Here is a 23,866-nt window from a genome sequence, read left to right as displayed (position 1 = left end):
AGGGGAAGGGGAAGGGGAAGGGGAAGGGGAAGGGGAAGGGGAAGAAGCTTCAAAAGCCTGTAATACGGATTAATAGCATGGGCAAATCTACACAAAAGCTTTCTTAAAGAACATGTCTGTTTTCCAGTTATAATTTAATCTTGAAAATTTACAAAATCTTTCATATACCTTAATATAGGGGTGGGAAATAGCTTTTTTTAATTGAAAGTAAATGACTTCTGGATTTGTAGCTGTGGTTTAACTTCCATTAAAAACAAAATGAAGAATATATAGATGTCTGCCAGGCATCCAAAAAGGGGGGCGGGGGTTAGCTTATCCACTTCTGTGAGATGGGGCTTTCCTGTGGTCCAGTCTGATGGAAAAGAAGCAGACAAGTGTCGCTGGCCTAGGGTACAAGAGCCTGGAGCTCAGTGTCAGACAGCTCATTGACTTCCATGATCTTCTCCAGGTGTTCAATGTACCGGGTGTAGTCTTGCAAAAAGTGTGGCACTCTCATGTTCTCTGTCATCCCCAAATCTTTCAGGCGATCCACATCCTCATAGGAGACCTGCATGTAAGAAAGAGAGGGCAAACTTATTTCACAAGATCTCATTTTCCAAATATGGTCCCACCACCATATCAGCTTTGGAGTCCAGACAATTTCTTTTCACAAGTGGTGCTGAGCACTTGCACAGTGGAATTTTAGTGCACACAGGGGAAGCCCAGACTGAATGGAAATCCTTGCAACTGGAAAAGTTCACATAAGGTTGCGCTGCAGACCTGACTCAACCCAGAAATTAACATTTCTGCTCATTTTGGGGCAGGCAGTATGTCTCATGTGCACAATGGAATCAGCAGGGTCCACCGCCTGCACAACAGAATTGGCAGGGGCATGCACTCCCCACTGGATATTGCCCTCTGTACTAAATCAGAAGCATGGAAGAGATCTCCTTGAGGCCTGAACCAAGGCAGATACAAGGCAATATAGGAGGGCTTCATCTGAACAGAGCTGCACACTTGGCTACACTTGCCATCCCAGGGGATCAGCATGCAGTGCTTGAAATGGAGTGTGATGCCATGCTGGGATCTTGCCAGAGTAACAGTACCAAAGAACTCAAAAGCCTGCACAGTATTTTGGTCTAATGAAGGAGTTGCGTTAATATGGATTTTAGTATTTTACTTAGGCGTAAGCTAGGGAGACACTTCTAAAAGCATAAATAAACTACAATGAAATTCCTGTGGAATCCCCACTGAAAAGACTGGCACCTGCATAAGAGGAGGAAAGTAGAATTCTGAATACTGTCCCCGAGCGATTGAAGGCCTGGTTCACCATGTACAAGTGGGCATGGCGATCAGGCATGTCGGCTGATTCTGCTTTTAATCAATAAATTACTATCATGAGTTAAGTATAATGTTGAAACTGGAACAGTGGGTTGTTTAGGAGCAGTTAACCCATAGTTTGCCATTAAATTAAACACTGGGTTGTTTGTTCCCTAAAACCCCCCAATGCTCAACAACATAGGACCTGGCTGATTATAAGTTGCTGATTAAAAGCGAAAGTGAGGGATGTGGGAGGGAGTACACTGCTCCACTTGCAATACCTTCACATCCTTACTTGCACATGTTTAACAGAAAAGGGTTCCATATTATATTGTCTATTTGTTCACTCAGTCAATAATTTCACCTACCTTTCCTAGAGCTGTCAGTAAATAGAAGTCAATGGAATGTCGGTATCTCAGAATCCGGAGGATGCCATCCAGGTAGACCTGATCTTTACTGAAACAGCCTAAAAGAATTAGTTTTATGCAGGTGACTTCCAGTTTTGGAAGAAAGCAAAACCTTCATCAAGCAAGTCTGCACAAGCAAGAAAAGAAGAACAATCCTTGTATACCTAGCATGATTATTACAAAAGATTTTACACTAATGCTGCAATCCTATGCATGCATACAGGGGAATAAGTCCCTCTGAACTCAGTGTGATTTACTTTCAAATTATCATGTACAAAGATTGTTCTCTAAGGCTGCAATCCTAAACATTTACTAAAAACTAAGTGTCATTGAACTCACTGGGACTTACTCCTGAGTAAATTCAACTTGGGATCAGGTTGCAGATTATTTAGTTTGACCCAATCCCTAACTAAGTGAAGTATTTTAATATATCCCAACTTAATCCTACTGAAAAAGACGACTAAAATTCCTTTCATAAAACATGTTGCTCTAAGTTATGAGCACTTAAGATGGAGTGATTCAGTAACAGTGGCAATGAAACAAAATGTGTATCATTCTATCTTTATGATGTTGCAACTTTATGTGCTGCAAATATTCTCCTCTGTAGACCTGTACAACTACGAGTCTAATCTTCTTAAATCCTTGCCCTTCATCATAATTAGACAGCAGTTCAAGGAGTGGGAAATCCTCTTGAACAATATCTGAGACAACAGTCTGGATATCTGGGTTGGATCCTGACTTATGCTGGGTATGGCAAAAGTGTTACTGAAAGTGGGCTTCCCATAGTAGCCCCTCCAGTGCCCTGAAAGTCAGAAGATCCTTGCTGATTAGGGACAAGCAATGGGGTGTGTGTGGGCGGGGGTGGGGGGGCAGTCAGTCAGGATTCCCCTGAATTATCAGACCTTTCATCTTGCAGAAAGTCCCTTCCACTAACGAAAGACAGATCCCAGATTCATACCCAGGACTTGTTGAACAAGGTCAAACTGTGATCTTGGAGACCAACCATCTCCACAATCGGAATCCTCTTCCTCTTGTAATGGCAACATTTTATTTTGAAAATTCTGTATTAATTTAACTGTACCTCTTTCCCGGCAAAGCTCTTTTGAACATTTCACTTTCAGGCTTCTTTGCTAACAATATCCTGTGTCTTTTGAGCTTTACTGGGACCCTCAATTTAACTTACAGCTTCAAAGGACAGAAAACATTTGAGATAAAGAACAAAAACCCCTTACCTGGTTGGGAAGTATCCGTCCAGCCCCTCTTGGCTCGAACACAATAATCCCATCTAGTATTGGGGTCTGTGACAAATCTCCCAATGTCCTGAAAGAGCTGAGTGAAGGACAGTTGACTGGCTTGGTAGACAGTGTAATACAACAGGGCAGCCCTCCACAGGAAGGGATCCTTTCGGAACAGAACACTGTGAATACTTGCCAGGCCTTCCTCAGTAGGGTTAATGGGTTTTAAACCATGCTTTCTGCGCCCACTCCAGCTGCTCCAAAGTTGGCTGTTGTTGTTAATGCCTCTAAGATAATGAGTCCCTGTAAAACAGGAAAAATAAATAAATCATACAGGCAGTGTCAGAATATTAACTGTAAGTACACAAATGACTACCAGGGTGGAAACAGCAAAACCAAATTTGAGAGTTCCCAAGAAAACAAGAGACTCCACAAGCAAACTATGTTGAACCAAACATCCTACTTCTGAAATTCCTTTTTATTTCAACAAGATTTGTACTTGGCAGGCTATAGACCCTAGCTGGGTTCACACACTATTTCTGTGGCACATGGATTTTTGCCTGAACTTACTGGTGAAATGTGGAAACCAATCCTACCATGCAGGAACTCCAGAACTGGGTCTGGAAGACACAACAGCCCCACAACTGAAAGAGTTCACCATGACTTCTTGTGTTGTATGATCCTTCCCTCTGTTTAAGGAGTGGGTACACAACAAGTGGCCACATATGACCACCCAAAGCCTTAGGGTCAGCCCCTAATCAGTACCTCAACCCACAACCACAGTCTTCCCTGCCAATTCCCCAATTGCAAGCAGTCTACCCTCTTTCCCAGCAGCCCTGATACAGATCGCCCTTTCCTCATCACCCCAAGCAGTGAGGAACAAACACTCTGTATCAGGTTCAGTGGGATATATGCATGTGTGCATGCACATGGTGTGTGTGTGCATGCAAGTGCACATATGTTCATGGCCCCCAATCCCTGACCCAACATCACATTTGGCCTTCAGGGCCAAAAAACTGTGCACTCAACTTAAAGGAAGAACTATGTTGCCTTGGCAAGAGCAGTTTCCCAGCCAAATACAGGAGCAGGAGTTCAGTGTGCCTGCTGGTTCCCCTGCCCTGAAAATCCCCCCTGCCCCATCTTTCCACCACTTGGGTTTATTTTTGGTTTTGGGTCTCAGCTGGAAAGTGGGGCTGAGGGATTAAGGATGGCTGGAAAGGTGGGAAAAATATCAAACTCCCTCTTCTTATCACCCATTTTCCCAGCAACCAGCTTTACAAAATGCTGCAGAAAAATCTATATATTACTGCAGTGTTCTGGAAGCCACTCTTTGTCCCTTACCACTTTGAAACAATAAGACCAAAAATCTTAAGCATCTCCCTTAAGATTCATTCCCATGCCAAATTTACCCAGCCTCTTAAGAAAGTTTGCTCCACTGATCCTAAGATTCTCCAGACCACGATGGCTTCTTAGCCTGGTCTTGCAGTGACCTTAATATCCATGTCCAGCAAGCTGCCATTCTACTGCTATCTCACTGACAGAAAGTTCCTGACTCCCTTCATCCTTTGCCTGCTCTTCAACCTGCTGAACTGCCTCCTTAGCTTCTCAAGCTAAACTCAGTCTGCCCCAGTCTTGGGTCAGTGGACTCAGATCCATACCATCTTTATGGTGGACACTCTACATGTAAGCACAATATTCAACAGCACCCTTGTTAGAAAGGCACCTGATAATTGTGGATACATCTTTATATGGAATAAAGTCACCCCATTACTTATTTGGGTACCTATTTCATGCCGCAGCATCCCTTCCAGCCAGTGTTCACGGGCAGTGGAAATATTGATAGTAAGAGTTGGACGGCCGTTCACTATTGTCATTGAGGCTCGAGAAAGCAAATCTTCAGAGAGATGAACTACAATCTGAAAGAAAACAAATGCTAAGGTTACTAAAGTCATTTTGGTCATAGATGTAGCTAGATGTCCATTTTTGTAACTATCTATAACAGCATGCACGAAGTGTCAAGACAAATGTGAAAAGAAATCTTACTAGAAGAATGTGAATTCTCCCCACCTCCTTCTGTAATGCTGCCAGTGACAGCACAATTTTGACTACCTAGATTGCTGTATAGTATGTAGCTATGTTACTACTATGGATACCCATTGAATAGTGCTTATGTTTTGGTAAGCAATCAAACTCCTATTTGCCATTTGTTGTTTCACTTTTTTTTTCCAATTTATCATAGCTCCCTGCTCTCCACTTTCTATCCTGCTCCAGTGGGAAAGAGTTCAGATAGTCATCAGTGATGGGGTGGTAAGTTTTGACATTCATCATGACAGTCACCACAAATGTCTCCCTATGTTGAATCTGAAAGCAGCCTGCTATGAAGACAATAGGATCAGCTGACATTCATGGAATAATCAATGGACAAGGACAATTTAGTTAGCATTTTGGACCTTAGCTGAAAACATCTGAGATTCCATGAGAATGCAGTAGAGAGACCTACACGTGTACCCCGAACAGAAAAAGATGAGCAGTTTCTTTTGTCAGCACCAGGAACACTTAGCTGCTGTGATAGTTGAAGCTATGCTCAGAGATAACATGCAAGCCATGAAGGGGCTTGCAGATAATAACATCATCCCTGCTTATCAAAACATCCCAGCACTTCGACCACACAAGGCTTGGCACCACTGGCAGTAGTGATGGTTTGCACAATCAAACTGTCCACAGGGTTTTACTTAAATCATGGGTAGCTGCAGTGCATGTTGGCTGCCAGTTTGAATACACAAGCTGCAAACAGCAACTGACATGGCTTGTTACATCAGGCAAACCCAGGTGCTGGAATATGCAAGGCCCGCACACTGGAAATGGCAGCTGGCATTCCCCTGGTGCCCCACAGCTTAATTACCCCAGGGTGGCTTTCAGTGACGTGTAAACCAGCCCTAGTATGCCTTTCGCTTAAAGGTCCTAGAAATCTCACTCCACAATGTGGCTTCCTCCCTCTTCAGGACCAGCTGGGCAGCTGCTGCAGAAGCCTTTCCCTGTTAGCAACCAGTACTGAGCAGTGGTAAGACTATGAGTCAGACACATATGGGCAAGTCCTTCTCAATCGTTCAAAATGATGCTTCTGTAAGTGATCCAACCTCGCCTAAGCAGCCTTCTTTCGTCATGTATTTCCTGACATGATTCCAGATGCGACTTCTAGGCAGCAGGCTTCCTCCAGTGGCCTGCTCAAAATTTTCATAGCTTCCATATTTTTGCAAGGTCAGTTCCATAATTTTGATGGCCTGTACAAGAGACAAAAGCAGAACACACACAAATGCTAAATCGGCTGAAGCTTCTAATGTGATGTCATAGTGACTGGGTTTCCTCTGGCAATAGGTCTTTGGATTATACTAGTTTTGTTGCAGCAGTGGCCACCAAGTTGAATAATCAAGCATGGCAATAGATTTCATGCTGTTACATGCAAACCTGACAAGCCACCCAGAACTCATGGGTGATTGTAAGGTTCTAAGCAACTTATCAACCCTCACATGTCACAATAAGCTACTCTGTATCCCTGCCAAGGCTTGAATATTCAGAGTGGTGGTTACTACAATGGGAAGCTGCATAGGGAAATTTCCCTACAATGGCTTCCTTTTATGTGTGAGCCAGGCCAAAGAGGGGGGGCATCTTCTATTGTTCTAGAAAGTGGACCCATCTCTGCACTGCAATGTGCAGATTGTTCTATTCGTTTCAGAGAGGAGGTAGCATGTTGAGATGATTGAGGCTGCTCTGGCCAGGAGGGGAGCTCCAGTCATTCCTCAGAACCTCCTTTCCCCACCAATGAAATTCCAGGGCTGGAATGGGAATTCCAGACTGTGACAGGAATGCTGGTGATATGTTAGATCAGCTCTCCCTGGCCTAATGTCCTCCAGATGGGTTGGACTTTATCATACCACAGCCAGCAAGTTTATGGGAATTGCAGTTCTACATATCTGAAGGGCATCAGGCTGAGGAAGGCTATATTAGGCACTTATAAGAAAATGTGCTTTCCACTGCCAAAGAAAGAGAATAAGGCACTTTGCAATGGGCCATTTAAATAATTCAGAGTGATCGGTCTCCAGTTTCCTTAACAGAAGTCCCAGAATGCTAACAGGTACCTGTCAGGCATTATGGATCTGGTTTCTATTGAACAAACAATGGTTTCATTTCAACAGGCTGTTCCCTTTAATATTTTATCTTCTGGCAAAATCCTTTTCTTCATTGGATTTCCTTTATTTTCAAAAGCCATAAAGGAGAAGAGAACAGCATGAAAGAAAGTGAGAGAAAAACAGCAGCAGCTGCAGGGAAGGCTTCCAAGTCATCGATACCAGACACCTGATTTCCATTGACTTCCAATGAAACGGAAATGCTGACCTCACAGAAGCAAATGCATTTTTCAGGGTTTTTATGTATAAAGGGTAGGGAAATCTGATTTAAACAACAGAACAGTAGTTCATGGGTAGGAGAAAAGCACTAGGCAGGTTATCTAATCCCTACCACTGCTAACCTGCCTAGTGTTTTTCTCCTTTCATAACCATAGTGTTGGGGGGGAGGGGGGCTTGAAGGCCATCTAGCTTGCCTCCCACTCAGTGCAGGAAATCCAGAGGTAGAGTATCTCAGTGGATGACTGCCCAGCCTCTGCTTGATGACCTCTAGTGGGAGAGAGTCCATTTCTACTCTAGGTCATTGGTCCCATTGTTTCCCCTAACATCCATCTGAAATCTTTGTGCAAAGTAGCTTCACTATCATGCCCTTCTTCTCAGCATTATGAAATTAATGTTGCAGCTTTCATGCTGAATTCCTAATGATGCCTTTTTAAAGAAATCCATGTATCAGTACTTAGGAAGAGGCAAAATGACACATTTTTAAAATAATTTTGAATGCTGTTGAAACAGATGGAAGTGAGATGAGTTATCAACTTAACCATGTTCATAAACACTGAGATCCTGCAATATCTCTTTGGGGTATGAGAGTCCACCTGAGAGGTTTCCTACATTAACAAGGACTTCTCCATCCTTTAGGGTGGAGAAAGCAGCTCTGTGCATGTCTCTTTTGCACAGGTGGAGCCATCCCCTCCACTGAAGTGCATTATGAAGCTTGCTCATTCAGGAACAAGCCTAAGCTTTTAACTAAGCTGGGGTGGGGAAACTTTGGTTCTCCAGATGTTTTGGACTGTAACTCCCATCAGCACTAGCCAACACAGCCAAAGGTGAGGGATCACAGGAGCTGTGACCCTCCAGATGTTTTGTCCTATATATTGCCCGCCACTGAACTTAGTGAATTTATATCACAGAAAAACTGAGCTTGTACTATGAAATAGGTAACTGAACAATTACCCATCTAAACTGAACCAAATGTGCTTTTCTATCCATCCTGGCTGCAGACTTTTATGCACAATCAAGGGCACAGAAAGACAGTTCACTGCCCCAAGCAAACAGAATGCATTATGTGAAAGTCTTCAACATTCATTAAATGAAAAGAAAGTCAATACATGTTAATGCACTAACTGTGCCTGCAGGGTATGAAAAAATATACACATGGTTTCCCTCCCTATTTCTTTGCATTAATACTATTTTTCAAATAATTATTCTGCAATCAATTTGTACTGTATAGCAAAATGTCAGTTTTCTATCTTTAAATAAATCAAACTCTGATATGAAAATTGTCCAATTAGTTTATCTTTTTGTGTAGATTCTCCCAATCCCATTTTGCCCAGTAAATTATGATCAAATTAAGATGATAACCCAAGATTTTAAAATGCATTTGGATGCCAAACCATCATAGCATGAGTGCCCATGAAAAGGCTGTTTTGCTGTTGGATTTGCACCTGGAGTTCACTATGCTGGGCTGCTTGCTCCTACATGAACCCAACTGGCTCTGAAGGTCTTTTTCCAGTGCCTCCTGCTTCTAAGGAAAGGTGGAAAGCAATGAGGACACAAGGTCTTTTCAGACATGGCACCTTTCCTTTGGAATGTCTTCCCCTAGGTCAGTCTCTCCTTTTGCTAACTTTTAGAAAGAATCTGAAGATAAAGTATAAGTTAAGCATAAAGTTAAAGTATATGCTGCCGAGAAACTCATTATTATTATAGCATTTACATTTGCATTTTTCTGGCATCATTCCGGTGTAGGTGTGGGCAAATTGTGACCTTCAAATGTTTTGGCCTACACCTTCAATCAGACCTAGTCAGCACAGGCAAAATTGTGAAGGATCTTGGAAATTGTGGGCCAGAACGTCTGGAGGGGCACAAGTTACCCATCATGTTGGATAAAGTACCCGTTTTGTTTCAGAAAGTTGTATAAGCCAGAAATTTGAAGGTAGCCAGGAACAGAAACTTTCGGATGGCACTGAACCACTGTCCTTTGACTTCCAGCAGCAAGCTGCTGGGGGGGGGGGGGGCGTTTGCTGCTCCTGCCCCCCATGAGATTTGGCATTCCAGAATTGGCAGGATTGTGGCCTATGGGGGTTCCAGGTGGGGAGCAAAAATATCCCATGCTATCCGAAATGTTGCTGACTCTTGAATGGATGGGTGGTGTTAATCTGAGGGGCTTTGGAGGGAGATAAAGTTTAAAAGAATTAAAAAATTCAATCATCAGAGACAATAGACCTAAATCAGAGGGGAGAGAGATGCAGAGGCACAGCATCAGCAAGCATGAAGAAAGAAACAAGAAGTCAAAATTATCTTTACCTGCTTAAGAAAGGTGTTGGACGCATGGCTGTGCTTTGCTAACACACTGGACAGTGCTGAACTTGCATATTCAAACTGTGGATTGTAGGTAAATTCAGACTTGAAGAATTTCATCTTCTCCCTCTCCACATTGGAAGGTTTGATAGCGGTGAGGATGCAGAGCTTTTTCCCAGTGGCTTCCCCTTCTTTCAAGCAGCTTTTGGACATTGGCAGCTGTTTGGGCTTGGTCAGGCTGGAGAAGGAGTGCCTTTTGGCCTTGGCCCTGGCTTGAGCCGGCAATCCTATGCTGCTCCCTGCCACGGAAATACTGTGTGCCAACCTGACCCTGCTGGGCATGGAGCTGGTGATAAAGAGAGATGGCTGCCTACTGAGGCAGCACCACCCATTTCTAAGCAAAGGTAGTGGGGCCTTCATCTTATGGCGGTCATTGCTTCGCAAAGCATTGGCAGGTTTTGTGGACTTCCTGTGCCTTTTGTGGTAGGCTGATGAGGTTTTTTGGAAAAGGTGCTTTCTCTCCTCTTTGCTCTGCAGGAGGACATTGTAGCTGCTAGTGCCTGTGGTAAATGTGTCCTTAAGGATTCCTGACCTGGATAGGTGCTGAACACTGCTGCTTTCATTCTTAAGAATGGATTTGTGTTCTTCCGGACTCAAGACAGTCTTTTTGGAGAACTCTCGCTCCGGCCAGTGAAGTTTTTCTGCATGAAATTAAAAGTAAATCACTAGGCAAAAAACAAACTCAACCCAGAAAGAGGCTTTAAGGTTTTAACAGAGTTGTATGTAACAAGGAAGAAGTAATTTGTATTCAGACATGAAAAAAGACAAAGCAGACATCACTAACCTGGTACCCTCCAAATGTTTGGGCTACAAATCCCAGGATTTCTGACCATTGGCCATGCTGGCTGAAGCATAAAGGAGCTGAAGTCCAAAATATTTCGAAGGCACTAGATTGGGGAAGTCTGCACAAGCCTACATTTAATTAAATAGTAAGTACTTGGAGTGTGACATTTTAGATTGTGCAAAAAAACCCAAACCAGAATGGATTCACCTTTTGTAAAACATGCAGCTTTTGAGTCAGGAAAGTGCCCCTTAATAATACAAGACTGAAGAGGAAGAGGAAAAACAAGAAAGGCCTTGATATTTAAAAGCTAGGAAACATGTTCCCCTTTCTGTGGAGTGCATTGAACTTGTCAAAAGCATACCAGTTTGAGCATGTGGGAAATATAAAAGCCAACACGCGCTGCTCACTGATTGAAAGAGTCATAAACCTGTCATTTGCTTGGCAGATTTCATCCTGAAGGACAGCTTTCTTGAACATGGTGCAATCCAGATGTGTTAGACTGCAGTATGGTAGTTTTGATTTAAATCGAATCAATTTAAATCACTAGTCAGTAAGACTAGATTTAAATAATGGTTTTGCACGCATGCATAGAGAAGCTTCATTAAAATATTCCCAAACTGGGTTTCTTTTATGGCTTGCTGCTATTATAGGTTCTTCCCTCCTGGGAAAGAATAATGTAATAAACCTCAGGCTATACACAAAAAGATCCAAAGACTTTTGGAATATTCTCAAAAGCTTTTATTTTCATTTTCACTGCTTGCCCCTCCCTCCTCATACTTAATTTCTTGTGCAGATCTGTTCTGCTCCCAATAATCTTCTATTCATTGAAATTTTGAAAACTTGGTACTTCAGAGGTACATAGATTTGCAAAGGAACAATGGGATTAAGGCCTTTTTTTCAACTCTGCATTTTATAACATTTTTGCAGTGAAGAAGAGGCGTGTGATCTCCGCAGACACAAATTCAGTGTTTTGAGAATGGTAAAACCAAGCATCTGTGGTAATATCTTCTAGATAGAAAAACTGCCCAATAAGCTGACAGAAACCTCTGGGAGTGCATGACATTGTGAATGGATTAATGGAATTCATTTACCTAAAAATTATTGCATGAATGTACTGTCTCATGCTATATCATTAAAAATGAATCCTTATTTCATGATGAATAACATTAGGAGTATAATATATTTTAAATAGAAAACTATAGATAGAATTTTCCTCAAAAAGCATTTTATTTTAACAAATCTGATTTAAATTTTAAAAATCTGGGTTTCATTTAAAATTTTTAAATTAAATTATTTTTATCCACCATGGATTGCAGCTTTTATAATTCCTTGTCATCATATCAACTGTGAGCAGCACTGAATATTTCTTCAGAGCACAGATAACGGGGATGAGGAAAGACCTTCCTATCTCATCCATTCTCGCACTAGAGTGGCTTTGGAACTGAGTCAGCAGCTTCCTCAGTTTCTTGCACACTAGAAATATATAAGCAGTTTTCCTTCTTGTATTAGCTTCATGTAAACTCCAAACAAGCTGCCCAACAAATGATTATTATTCTTGAAAGCAACTGTGGTCCTGTGCCTGATGAACCGCTACTCATCTCCAGGCTGGAGGGGGCCATGGTGGAGTTTTGTTGGAAGTTCCTTTGCCCTGCTTTAAAGTTAAACAAAAATTAGTATGCATTCCAACCCCCCTCCCTTCAATCCAGAAGATATTATGGTTGTATATGAGCACATTACTCCCACACTGGGTTCAGGTTATATATTTCAAGACACCAGTACTTTAAAGGGTCCCACCTGACTTCAAGATTCAATACAAATCTATATTGGATTCTTCATTTGCCTGATGTAGAGTAGTCCTGCAAAACACAAACCTTGTGCCTTCCTAGGCTATCAACCGTTGTTCCAACAAAACACTATCATCTTACCTGTTCCATATCACATGACTTGCGACAACATAGTAACTGCCTAGAACCAGATATGAAGACTGAAGAAAAGTGTGTCATGCCAAAGCTCTGAATGCTTAGCACTGCTCCCATTTAGGGTAAAACCAAATTCAATTATAGATCAAAAAGAGCTCACAGTGTCTCCCTTAGCCACAGAGGAAAACCCAGTTTTGCAGTACTATTACATGTATGCATGCCAGTGTCCAATACCAGCCCAGCACTGCCTGTCTCTCCATCTCTCTCATATCTTGGGGGACACTCTGACTTTCAGGCAAGGCCATCCAAGATATTTTTACTATTATCATTTTTCAGTGATTGTATGCTTTTACTGTATATTACGCTGTGGCTTTATTATTGTTTTAAGCCATTTCTATTATTTCTGTAAGCTGCCTTGAGTGCCATTTTGGGATTTAAAGGCAGGGTATGCCTAAAATCAATCAACCAATGCTGCAGCCTGAGAAAGACAAGATGGTGTTCCTGTGTCATTCTCTGTATAGAAGCCAACTGGCCTGACAAGTGAATATTAACACATTAGCAACAGCCTCTCCCAACTCATGTAATTACTGCACTTCAGGCAGTAGATAAGCTTAGTGGGCTCAGGGCAGGCCATGTGATAAACTGAGCTCTATCCTCCAACATCGCACTGTTTTTCTATGTCCCCCAGTATCTGCCACCTCACTCTGCCTAATGATAGGGTTAGACCTGCTCAAAAATAAAAATCTCACACTCATTTTTTTAAGCACTGCAGGAATGTTCATGCATTTATTCATTCATTTGTTTTGCATTATTATTGTTTTTAAAAGAAAACTACTCTTGGGATTGGCAGGAGTGTTTCTTAGTGTTAGTAACCTCATTGCTAACCTTAGTGTTACTCACTCTAGACCAACCTTTCTCAAGGTGGTGGTGTCCACCTGATAGTTTGGACTACAATTTCCAAGAGTCCCAGTAATCATGACCAATGGTCAGGAATGTTGAGAGTTGCAGAGTGCACCATGTTGGGGAAGGTAACCTTAAACTAGGCCTATATTTTACCCATAGAGAAATATCAGTTGCATTACCTTTTCAGTTCTTACAGAATCCAATGACATGATACATAAACCGAAAACAAGCATTTATGGAACAGGACAATGACATTTTTGATATTAAAAATAGATCCCATCTTGCCAATAAATGAGGAACATTCTGAAAGATTTCATTCCTGTGACCTTGTTATAATTACTTTAGACTGACAAAATTCTTGCCCTAAAGTGGTGAAAAATGAGGTGCCATGCATAAGGGTTGGCATATAAATAAATAAATGCACCAATACAAAGATTCTGTCATAAGGTTATGCTATGGCATGCAGCACGTCCTATAAAATGTGTCAACAGAGTGAGGTGGGAAGGGGAAAAAGAAGCCAGTATTTTGCATTCAGTTTGCCTGCAAACATGGAATCAGAAATACCAGCCCTTGTCCTTCTGCTTACAGAAACAAAATGCACAAATTTAGTTTGGCTTTCTGGTGTTTTTATGGCTGGCAAAACACCAACCAGCACAGAACAGTGCTGGCCTGATCTGATCATCTTAATCAGAGCCAGCCTAAAGGTGCTTATCTCTGTGTTTTGTTTTGGCATGTACCAGAGGACTCACAAACTGCTATTCCGGCAAACATCAGATAAAGCTTCCTGGGGGCAAATGTGGTCATAGTATCCTTTGATGAACAAACTTCACATTCCTGTGCCCACCTACTTGAGAGTAAGTTCAGCGAACTTCAGTGGACTTAATTCTAAGCAAGCATACAGAGGATTGTCAGATCTCAACTTGCAACAGAAAGTATTGAACTGTCTTACTATTCAAGGCTTATAGTAACACACATGTTCAAAAAAAAGTAGAAAGATGCTACCCAAATGAACATTTGGGCTTTTCCCATCTCTCTTTCCTGGTGAAATAATAATGCCTTGGATCTATTTTAGTGAGGCTTCCATTGGCTTTCTTCACAATCCTACAACTAACTGGGCTCAACCCTACTCAACTTGAAAAACCATCCTCCTAATGGCCATGTAGTGGAAACTGTGGTTAAAGAAGTGTACTTTGCACATACTCTGAGGCCCCCTAACTTCTAACTCCTCCCCTTTGTCATTCTTGCTTCCCTCTCTATTGAAATTCAGAGTACATCATGGCCATGGCATAAGGATCTATGCTGCTTAGGGACATGCATTGATGGCTTATAAACACCTTCTTTCACATATATCTTTCTGCCCTTTGATAGCCGACAGTGTTTGATAAATGCTTGGAAGAGAAGTGAAGAGAGGAAAAGTCATAAGATCCAGCAGCCCCACAGCAACTGCAGTTCTGATTTAGATGTAGGAACAAAGAACCAGTGCAAGCCACTGAGGATAGCAGTGAGACAGGTGGGCCCAATGGGTTTGTCACAGCATAAAGTAGCTTCCTATGGCTGTAATAATTACAAATTCACCACCACCACTCTCCATTAAGGTTATTCCAGTGATTCCTCTTACACACATTTATCCATGGGCTTTGATGCTCTGTGCCAAAATCCAGAATTCTCAACCAAGCAAACTTAATCTTAATTCTCTAAGTCAGTAATATGTATGTTGAGTTGCATACACTTGTTCTGTTTGAAAGAAGTATCGGTATTAGATTTCTGATAGCTCTACTACTTTTTTACAAAGGGAGTTGTTATGAGGTTTAGTCAGGTTCCATATATAGAAACAAAGGATGGGTAGACATGAGGTAGAAACATACCGCCACCCCCACCCCAAAAAAAGACCTGAATATTGACTCTTTCAGCAAAACCTGTCTCAATATATCAAAGCTATGATGACTAGAAGCATGAATTTTTAAAAGTTTGTATTTAAGGAATCCACAAGCTGTGGCAGATTAGATTTAAATGAATATTTGTAATACGGGCAATATTAGTTTCAAACCAAGTGTTGCTTGATGTATAGTTATTACTTGTCCCTTTGAACCTTTAATGTTTATCAGCCCCTTTTAGATCCCATTATAGTTCTACTAATCAAAGGCCATACACTATCTGCAGTCATTTCAGCAAAAAATGACAGCCTGTCAGAATGTGTTAACTCGTTTTATCTGCACATAGTTGATTGAGCTTTTCCAGTAGCAGAATAGCGTTGGGAAAAGATATTTTCAAAGTAACGTGGACTTCTTCATGCCTTAAAAACATCACAAATTAACATGCATCCCCACACATATATTAATTTATTATTATTATGGTATTAGTTCATGGTCTCTTTGCTGCTGCAGTTAAAGAGCTGCAATATTATTTATTATCTGTATCTCAAAAAAGAATTATAGCTTACACTTTTTAATTAATGAATAGTCAGCCACACTGTGGGTTGTTCAGTGAATTGTGGCTTATTCACAGAGCATGGTATGTGAACCCGTGCATTGTCCAGAACTTCTGCACTGCCAAATAGGGCAATTATGTCAATGGTCTATTGCAACTCGCCCTTACATAGTGCAGCAAGGGACTTGATGTAAATGCTGGATTTGGATACCGAAAAGTCCTCTGGCATTTTCAGCAGTCCCTTGAATTCTATATGTTTTCAAGTTCACACTGTCGGAATTGGTCCCCCACTTCTGCAGGGAGGGACTGGCACCGTAAGACCAAACTTCAGCAGTACGTAGCCTGACTATGACAATGGGTTGATCCCACGCTACCCTGAATATACAAACTCTGTTTGGCTAAGATGCAGATACCTTGGCAGAACCAAGCTAGAAAATGAGACATGGCTATACAAAAGTATTTACTGTGGAGAGCGGGGAATGAAATCCATGTTGTAGTCTTGATTTTTTTTTTTTTTGTTTCACAAATATACCAATGGGGCAATTTTTGCAAAGGATACCCTAACTACTTATCCCATGCCTAGGTATTTATGCCCACAAAAAGTTAACCCATTCTGTTTAATCCAAACCTCTACTAAATGTACTTGCTATGTTTTCACATAAGTTTATTTATTTATTTATTAAAAAAATTCTATTCTGATTACATGGAACATTTCTAAGTTCCATGTAATCAGGATGTCAATGGGGAATTGTAGGCATGAATTAATTACTCTTGAGTGTAATGTTTTCTTTGATGAATTGTGGGTAGGGGTTTGCTGGCAAACATAGGTATTAATTGCAATCAACTTCAGTCCCATTGTTTTCAGTGGGCCTACCATAAACATGACAACAGATGCTTTGGGGGCAGAGAGGGGAGGCTCCTAGCACAAACAATAAAAGGCATTATGCAGCTTTTTCTTGATTTTTTTATTTTTTTGTAGACACCCCCCCCCCCCCCACCCCCACCGTAAACAGTGGGATACCATCCTGTAAATTCTGGTAAATTCTATGGATGAGGAAGGGAAATTACATAATAAAAGCTTCACCTGGAAGCACCTTAAAGGCCAAAGAAGCCACGAGTACAAGATGGAATAGCTGTGCAATACCTTTTTATTGGCAGTGCCAGGGTCTCTCTGTATGGAAATATCTGCTGTCAAGTGTGTTTGGCAGCTAAGTCATTTTTACACTAGACTAGTGCAAGCCCTCTCATCCGGAATTTGAAACCCAACCTGGCTTTTCTCGATGCTGTAAGTACTCTACAGGAAATTTTGGGGAGCGGATGGAAGTGCTGCTAGGCACTCATTTAAAGCCGTGTCTGTTTGGACAGGCCGTCTGGCTTCAACTCGGACGATTTTGCGTTGCTAACAGCAGCGAGACAACGATGGAGCAAAAGCAAGGGAAGAAATTCGCGATACTCACCAGTGACACGGATGGATTCGAGCATCATTCATGTGTGGGTGTGGGTGTGCTTGGAGGATTCAAGTCCAGCATGGACAGCTGGGCAGACACAACCGAGAAAAAGCGGGAATGGGATTCTTTTGTTTATATACGCAGGCGGCTGAGCCAAGTGCTGAAGCCGAGGAACAAAAAGCTGCAGCAAATCGAAAAGGACGCCTGGCTTTGTCCAGGGAGCCGCTCTGCCTTTTTTAGCATCTCCCGGCAGCGCCAGCCACCTTCCTCTCCTTCCCCTGCTGCTCCTTCTAAAGGGGCTTTGGAGGAGACAGCAGCCCGAGAGCACCTCTGTCCGTTGCTAGGACACCTCCGTTTCCTCGCAGATGCCACAGAGCAAGGAAACACAACAGGAGTTTGCAGATGCGCAATGGGCACTTCTGCACGGGATTCTCTTCAGAGACCACATTTCCCAAAATACAATGCGCCGAGGCGCGCGCGTACGGTACGCTGGGACTTGTAGTCTCGGGAGATAAATCGGCTGGGACTCCGAAAAAGGAGGACACGCAAAAGAGCAACAAGGTTGCAAAAGAAGGACACGCAGAGCCACTCAACTGTTGTGTGAACGAACAACTTTTGTGTGGACGTCTAAGAAAGCTGCAGCCGAGATAATGGCTTTTCCGCTTCCTTCCGTTATGTTTTACAAGCTAGCCTATCAATTTAATAGCTATTGTTTTCATGTGGAACATCACAGTTGGAGAAAGTGTCATATTTACGAATGCTTTACGTAGAGCATCCAAACACTTGATCTGTAGATCAAGGCTTGAAAACCCATAGTAAAGTCCCCTCCTCTGTTTTTTAAAGAGCAAGTCCATAGTGGATGCCAAGCTAAGACTCTGAAATGGGTGGTCGGTGCCTATAGAATTGTTTTGCTGTCAGAAGGAATTACTAGAATTGACTAGAACAGAACTTCCGTGCCCTTTCTTGCTTCTCCCAATCACAGTCAGCCACAAAATAAATGATGCACCCTGAAGAATATACTGATTTTAAAAATTTTCACCATTTGCACAGGCAGTGGAGTCCTGTTTTTTGTCTTGGCACCAAGTTTAGGCTATTGTGACACAGAATTTTAACCAATTAATTAATGTGCAGGGCAGACACAGTCATGCCACATATAGTGCAGGTATTGGACTACAGCTCTTGTCATCTTTGAAGCAATGCCCATGCCTGCTGGGGGTGCAAGGAGCTGCAGTCTGCTCCCAACACAGAATCCTTGCCCAAGGTTGGAGATATAATTGACGCATGGCATCCTTTTTGCTCTAAATGCTGTATCTGTATACCTGAACCAACTTCACTGAGTTCCATGAATCCTCTTAGCTAATTTCTTTAAGCAGACACAGGTAGGCTTGTTCCACATACTGATGGTCTTGCATACATTGTTTACTTTTACAGTCCTAGTCCTGGATGAATTGAGAGTGCTGTGTCATCATCTGTCTCTCTTAGACACTCTTTTTCCTTTCCAGAAGCAGCTTAATACTTTGAAAGCCTTCAAGGCATGGATAAAACACCTGACAGGAAAGAAAGGATGATATATTATTGCATTTCATTTTGAAACTTGTTTATTGCGATACAAAGATTCAGAGATGTTTGATTTGATTAGTTAGCACTTTCCTTATTTAGCATCTCCGGACTTCAAACAAACAGCATTGCTTTGATCAAAAGAACAAAAAAGAAACAGCAGAACCCACAACATTGTTCTGCTGCTGAGATGTGATTCAAAATGAATGTAATAATGGAGTGAGAAAGGAACAATTCCCTTAAATTTTAGAAGTGGAAGAAATCTCTCTCTGTTTTCATTGTCATCATCTTTTAACAGCTGAAAATTTGCCAAACCTGTTTCCAAGCTGCTGATTATATAGCCATCTTTTAAGCAAAATATTTAGGGACTGCAAAACCCAGCAGTTTACTGATGATTTGTTTGTGGGCTGACCACTGTGTTCTTTAATCCCTAAACCTCCCAGTGGTCCAGACTGGAATTTCAAGCTCAACAGCCTATGAAGAAACCATTTGTGGGGTGCTGAGTAAAGGTGGAAGAGGTAGACACACTGCAGACAGCACTCCCACTATCTCCCACCATCCCCAACAACCTGTGGGTTGTTCAGCCTGTGGGAACAGCTATAGTAACTTAGCGGATGCAGAATAGGCTAGCATGGTGCATCAGGGAAAATGGTAGAAAATGGTCTGCTAGCAAAACTCTACTGACTATTGTGAATACCTCCCTTTGCCTAACAGTAGGGCTGGCCAGCCTTGATGGCACATTTTGTTTAACATTGTGTACATTCACTCTTTTCATTTAGTGTGGACAAAAGAAAGCAGGTCAATATGGCATCTGACCTGGCTCTGCCCCAATCAATTATAAAGTGTGTGTGGGATGGGGTCCAATTTTTAGTGCACAAGGTGTGTGTAAGAGCAGAGTCCAGTCTTTGCTGTGCATGCCCCTTCCTGATCTTTCTCTCTATTAGTACTTTTCTCTCAGTTGAGGTCTCTTCAAATGGGCCATTTTAATGGGGTTTAAGTTTAAGGAGGCCTTAGATAAAGTGCTGTCTGATCCCTTTCTCCTGGCACTGTACTGGTGGGTCCTTAACAAAACGTTTAGTTTGGTTACGGTAGCTCTGGTCAGAGCCTGGTAGTAGGTCCACAAGCCAGCTGCCATTTTAAATTCCCACAGTGCCCTAGAGCAGGAGTGGCCAGACTTGCTGAACAGAAGAGCCACATAAAGTAAAGGGCAGGTGTTTGCGAGCCACAAGTGGGTGCCTGCAGGCACTCTGCTCCCACATGCAGCTCCCAAGCCTTGGTTTGGACACCCCTATCCTAGAGAAACACTCTGTTGGGAGCATTATAGGGGATTAAAATGGCAACTGCTGTAGCTGGACAGTTTGTAAAAGGAGCCACCCGTGTTGGTAGGCTTTGATGGGGCAACTGCCTGAGGATATAGTGTGAGGCCAGGCTTTGAGTTCAGCTGAGAAGAAAAACACCAAAGGCAAGGATGCGCAATGTTCAGGGGTCAGGGAGTAATGCAGCCCGCCCCCTCATCCTCTGGGGGCCATATATATGCACCACACCATAAGCATGAATCCCAAATTTGCTCCTGCTGCCGTAAACTGGGTAGCGGCAGCAGTGTGCATGTGTGTTCAGTGGAAAGTCACGCAAAAGGCCAGGGGACTTTGCAGCCCACTAACTGCCTACCCCACTTTAGCCTAATAGGGTTGAGTCACTATCTTGCCTTTTTAAGTTTTTATGAATAAACTTTGCAGCCATTTCTGTCTTCACAATTATTTCATTTACCTTTCTTTTGCTATGCAAATAATGATTACCTTACCTTAACAGTTACCTTAAAGGGATTTGTACAGAAGCCATGATGCTATTTTATAATGCATACTCTTCCTTTTATCTTTTACATTTCATATATTTTGGTGTCTTGCCTCTAGAATGGTGTTTAAATGTGTTGTGATGGCCAAAAGCTAGCAAAAGTTAAAACTGAATATATAACTCCATTAAAAGATTACTTTCATTATGTTTAAAACAGTTCAGTCATATTTTGACAAATGCTAATTCAAATAAATAAAACACACATTTATCAAGAAACCTTCTTCCAGCATTTTTTGCAGTTTTTACTGTTGTTGGTCTCATATAGGTTTCTGGTCTCTGTCTGGATTTGAACACTGCAGTTTAAAAATTCATCACTTCTACTCAGCAGTTACAGCCTGTGCTGTGAACCTTATAAGGAAATGTTATTTTATGTTTTGCCAGTCGTGAGTAACATAAGGCAACTGTTATTCTTTCTCCACTCTACTGTATCTTTTTAATTCACTATAACAACAGGCATTACATTTTTCATTTAAACACCTAAGGGCACAATCTTATGCACATTAAAATAGCAAAGAGGCGTACAACTTGTAAGACTGTTTTCTGTCTAAACATGCATAGGATTGCACCCTAAAAATTAGGATTCCAAACTAAAGACTATAAACATTATGAAAACTTTGTTCCTGCTTTTTCCTTTTTTCTTTTTCTTCCTCCACCATTTTGCTTGGTTTTATTGTGTTGTAAGCCGCCCTGAGGCTTCGGCAAGGGGCGGCATAGAAATGTTATAATAATGATGATGATGATAATAATAATAATAATAATACTAATAATGGCATAGGGCAGGGGAATTGCACTCTCCATGCCAATTGAGCCAAAATGAGGGGCCAGATATTTGTCCTATTTGAAATTATCCCTCACCATTTTGAAGATATGGGTGAAGGATGCTTGCCTTTTTAAGAGGACAGTTGCAGCCACCTGCACAGTGCAATTTTTCCCCACCCCAGCACACCTCACAGCAGTGTGAGAATCATTGGCTCTTTTAGGTTGCATCCTACTAAGAGTTTCTCAGCAATAAAATCCATTGAACTCATTAGGACTTATAGGACTGCACTAGGGCGCCATTTCAATCATTCAATTCATGTATTTATTATATTCATGTATTTATATTTTAATGCATGCTCTGGAACAGAGACCTAGTGGGGTCAGTCTTTGGCAGCAAAGGCTCCCTAATGTCTTACAAAGGCTTTTTTTTATTCTTCAACTGAATTAAACCTATAAAGCCTTCTGTTTTCAGACTTAAAATCTCACTACTACCTTAGAGCAGGGAGCTTTGTTTTCCCAAAGTAAGTCATCTGTGAGTATCTAAAAGTAAACTGAACTTACCTGAGCTCAATAAAATTATTTCATCCAATTAAAAGACAGTATTAACGCAGCAGCGTTATGTGGAAAATGCAAAATGCAGGACTGCAGAGATACATTCTATTCCTCCCTGCTCATTTATGTATTCAAAACAAATTATCAAGTATGCTTTTAAAACTTCTGCTTTGAATATGTGAGCTGCTTTGCTGGTTTTGAGTTCCCTCTTCCTCTTAGTACTTTATTTACTGAAAGATTACACCAGAACTAGGAGAGCCATTGTTTGGCTGAAATTCCTCATCTAGCCGTTTTTTTCTTCCCAGTTCACTTGAAGGTCCTCCTAGGCTGGTCCCAGTTGGATAGTTTCTGACCATATAGCTTAACTGACACTCTAAACCTGCTTTTCTAGAACAATGTGTTGTAGCTTCTATGATGTCATATTATGACTTCATCCTGCCAGATTCAAATCTTCATTTGAGACACATCCATTGTACTATGCTTTTAGAAGGGCTGGCTAAATCCATGCTACTTAAGAACACTGATTTGAGTTTAGCAAACTGATTTTATCTCAAGCAAAACAAGGAAACCTAAATTAATTAGTATGCTAATAGTGAGCATTTGATTTTTTTTTTTTTTTTTTTGCCTCCTCTGGAATTCTAAAATGGACCAGTGAAAACTCAGACAAGACTTAACATGGGATAATTTATTTAAAGAGGCATTTGGAGATAACAAACCAGTTATGGTGTTAGTCTGGAGAGTATAAGGATTCCTAGCACCAGTATAAGAAATTAAGGATTTCAGATATTAGAAAACAGAATGATATACCTTCACTGTCAAACTCAAGGGCATGAAATGGCTATCCAAAACTAAACTTCAATTTAAGGAAGAACAATATTTGTTTTTTTAATATGAAGTAGGACCAATGTGTAGCCTTTACCTGAGATGATGATGGATACAATGATGCTGCAGGGTAGATTCCAAGGTATTCCAATGAAAGAGACTATGTAACCATGGCTATCCTGTAATAGAAGATTTGGCACATTACTGGTATTTTAAAATACATTGTCAGTCCCTTGAAGGTTCTATTCTCTTTATCTCATACATGACATCTAGTAGTTCTTTAACAAGGACTCACTTGTTAAATCCACCAAAATCAGTGGGGCTTGTTCTTGAATAAGCACAGAAAAAAACATGTACCATAAGTCCCAACTGTAGGCATCAGGCAACTATAAAGCAACATAGTTGGCATAACAGTAATGCAATGATGTTTGGACAGGCACAGGGCTCTGGGCTACATCACTGACATTTGTCAAAATGTCAGTTTTGTGCACTTCTTTCTGAAACATTAGTCAAACTGCTATTTTTTTTTTCTGACAAGGCTCCTGAGCCTTTAGCAGCTCCAGGGCAGACAAGGAATACAGACCAGGATCTTCATCAATAGTTATTATACTTTTAAATATGAAAACACATCACACCGGTCCTATATAAGCCACACTGGCTATCAATTGAAGTCCAGACCTGATTTAAGGTGTTGTGTTTGTTGATGTTAGTCACAAAGTCGTGTCTGACCCATCGTGACCCCATGGATAACATTCCTCCAAGCCTTCCGGTCCTCCACCATCCCCCGGAGTCCACTTAAGCTCACGCCGACTGCTTCAGTGACTCCATCTTGCCACCTCATCCTCTGCCATCCCCTTCTTCTTTTGCCATCTATTGTTCCCAGCATTACGCTCTTCTCCAGGGAGTCCTTCCTTCCCATTAGGTGGCCAAAGTATTTGAGTTTCAACTTCAGGATCTCGCCTTCTAAAGAACAGTCAGGGTTGATCTCCTCTAGGACTGACCAGTTTGATCTCCTTGCGGTCCAAGGGACTCGCAGGAGTCTCCTCCAGCCCCACAATTCAAAGGCCTCAATTCTTTGGCGCTCAGCCTTCCTTATAGTCCAACTTTGACAGTCATACATTGGGAAAACCATAGCCTTGACTATA

At 41.6% G+C, this 23,866-nt stretch overlaps 1 protein-coding gene across 1 annotated transcript; it reads right to left on the bottom strand.

Moving 5' to 3' along the window:
- Window positions 1-14: 14 nt before the first annotated feature.
- KIAA0895 (KIAA0895 ortholog) lies at window positions 15-17,586 on the bottom strand. The gene is made up of 7 exons (XM_044419143.1): window positions 17,190-17,586; window positions 9,646-10,340; window positions 6,079-6,222; window positions 4,725-4,857; window positions 2,939-3,244; window positions 1,668-1,765; window positions 15-547 (listed from the first exon to the last, which is right to left on the bottom strand). The coding sequence occupies exons 1-7, from the start codon at window positions 17,215-17,217 to the stop codon at window positions 386-388; spliced, it is 1,566 nt and encodes a 521-aa protein (XP_044275078.1). The 5' UTR covers window positions 17,218-17,586; the 3' UTR covers window positions 15-385.
- Between the last annotated feature and the right edge of the window lie 6,280 nt (window positions 17,587-23,866).

This window comes from Varanus komodoensis, unplaced genomic scaffold (assembly GCF_004798865.1).
Source record: "Varanus komodoensis strain SLA01 unplaced genomic scaffold, ASM479886v1 scaffold10, whole genome shotgun sequence".
Taxonomy (NCBI): domain Eukaryota; kingdom Metazoa; phylum Chordata; class Lepidosauria; order Squamata; family Varanidae; genus Varanus; species Varanus komodoensis.
This window is presented reverse-complemented; position numbering and strand designations above follow the sequence as displayed.

Bases quoted from the DNA above. Each gene is read 5' to 3' on its own strand.
- KIAA0895 (XM_044419143.1), bottom strand. From the start codon at position 17,217: ATGATGCTCGAATCCATCCGTGTCACTG. The intron at 10,341-17,189 runs GTGAGTATCGCG...AATTTCATGCAG, and splicing joins CGAATCCATCCGTGTCACTG to AAAAACTTCACTGGCCGGAG. The intron at 3,245-4,724 runs GTACCCAAATAA...CCTGTTTTACAG, and splicing joins GATGCTGCGGCATGAAATAG to GGACTCATTATCTTAGAGGC.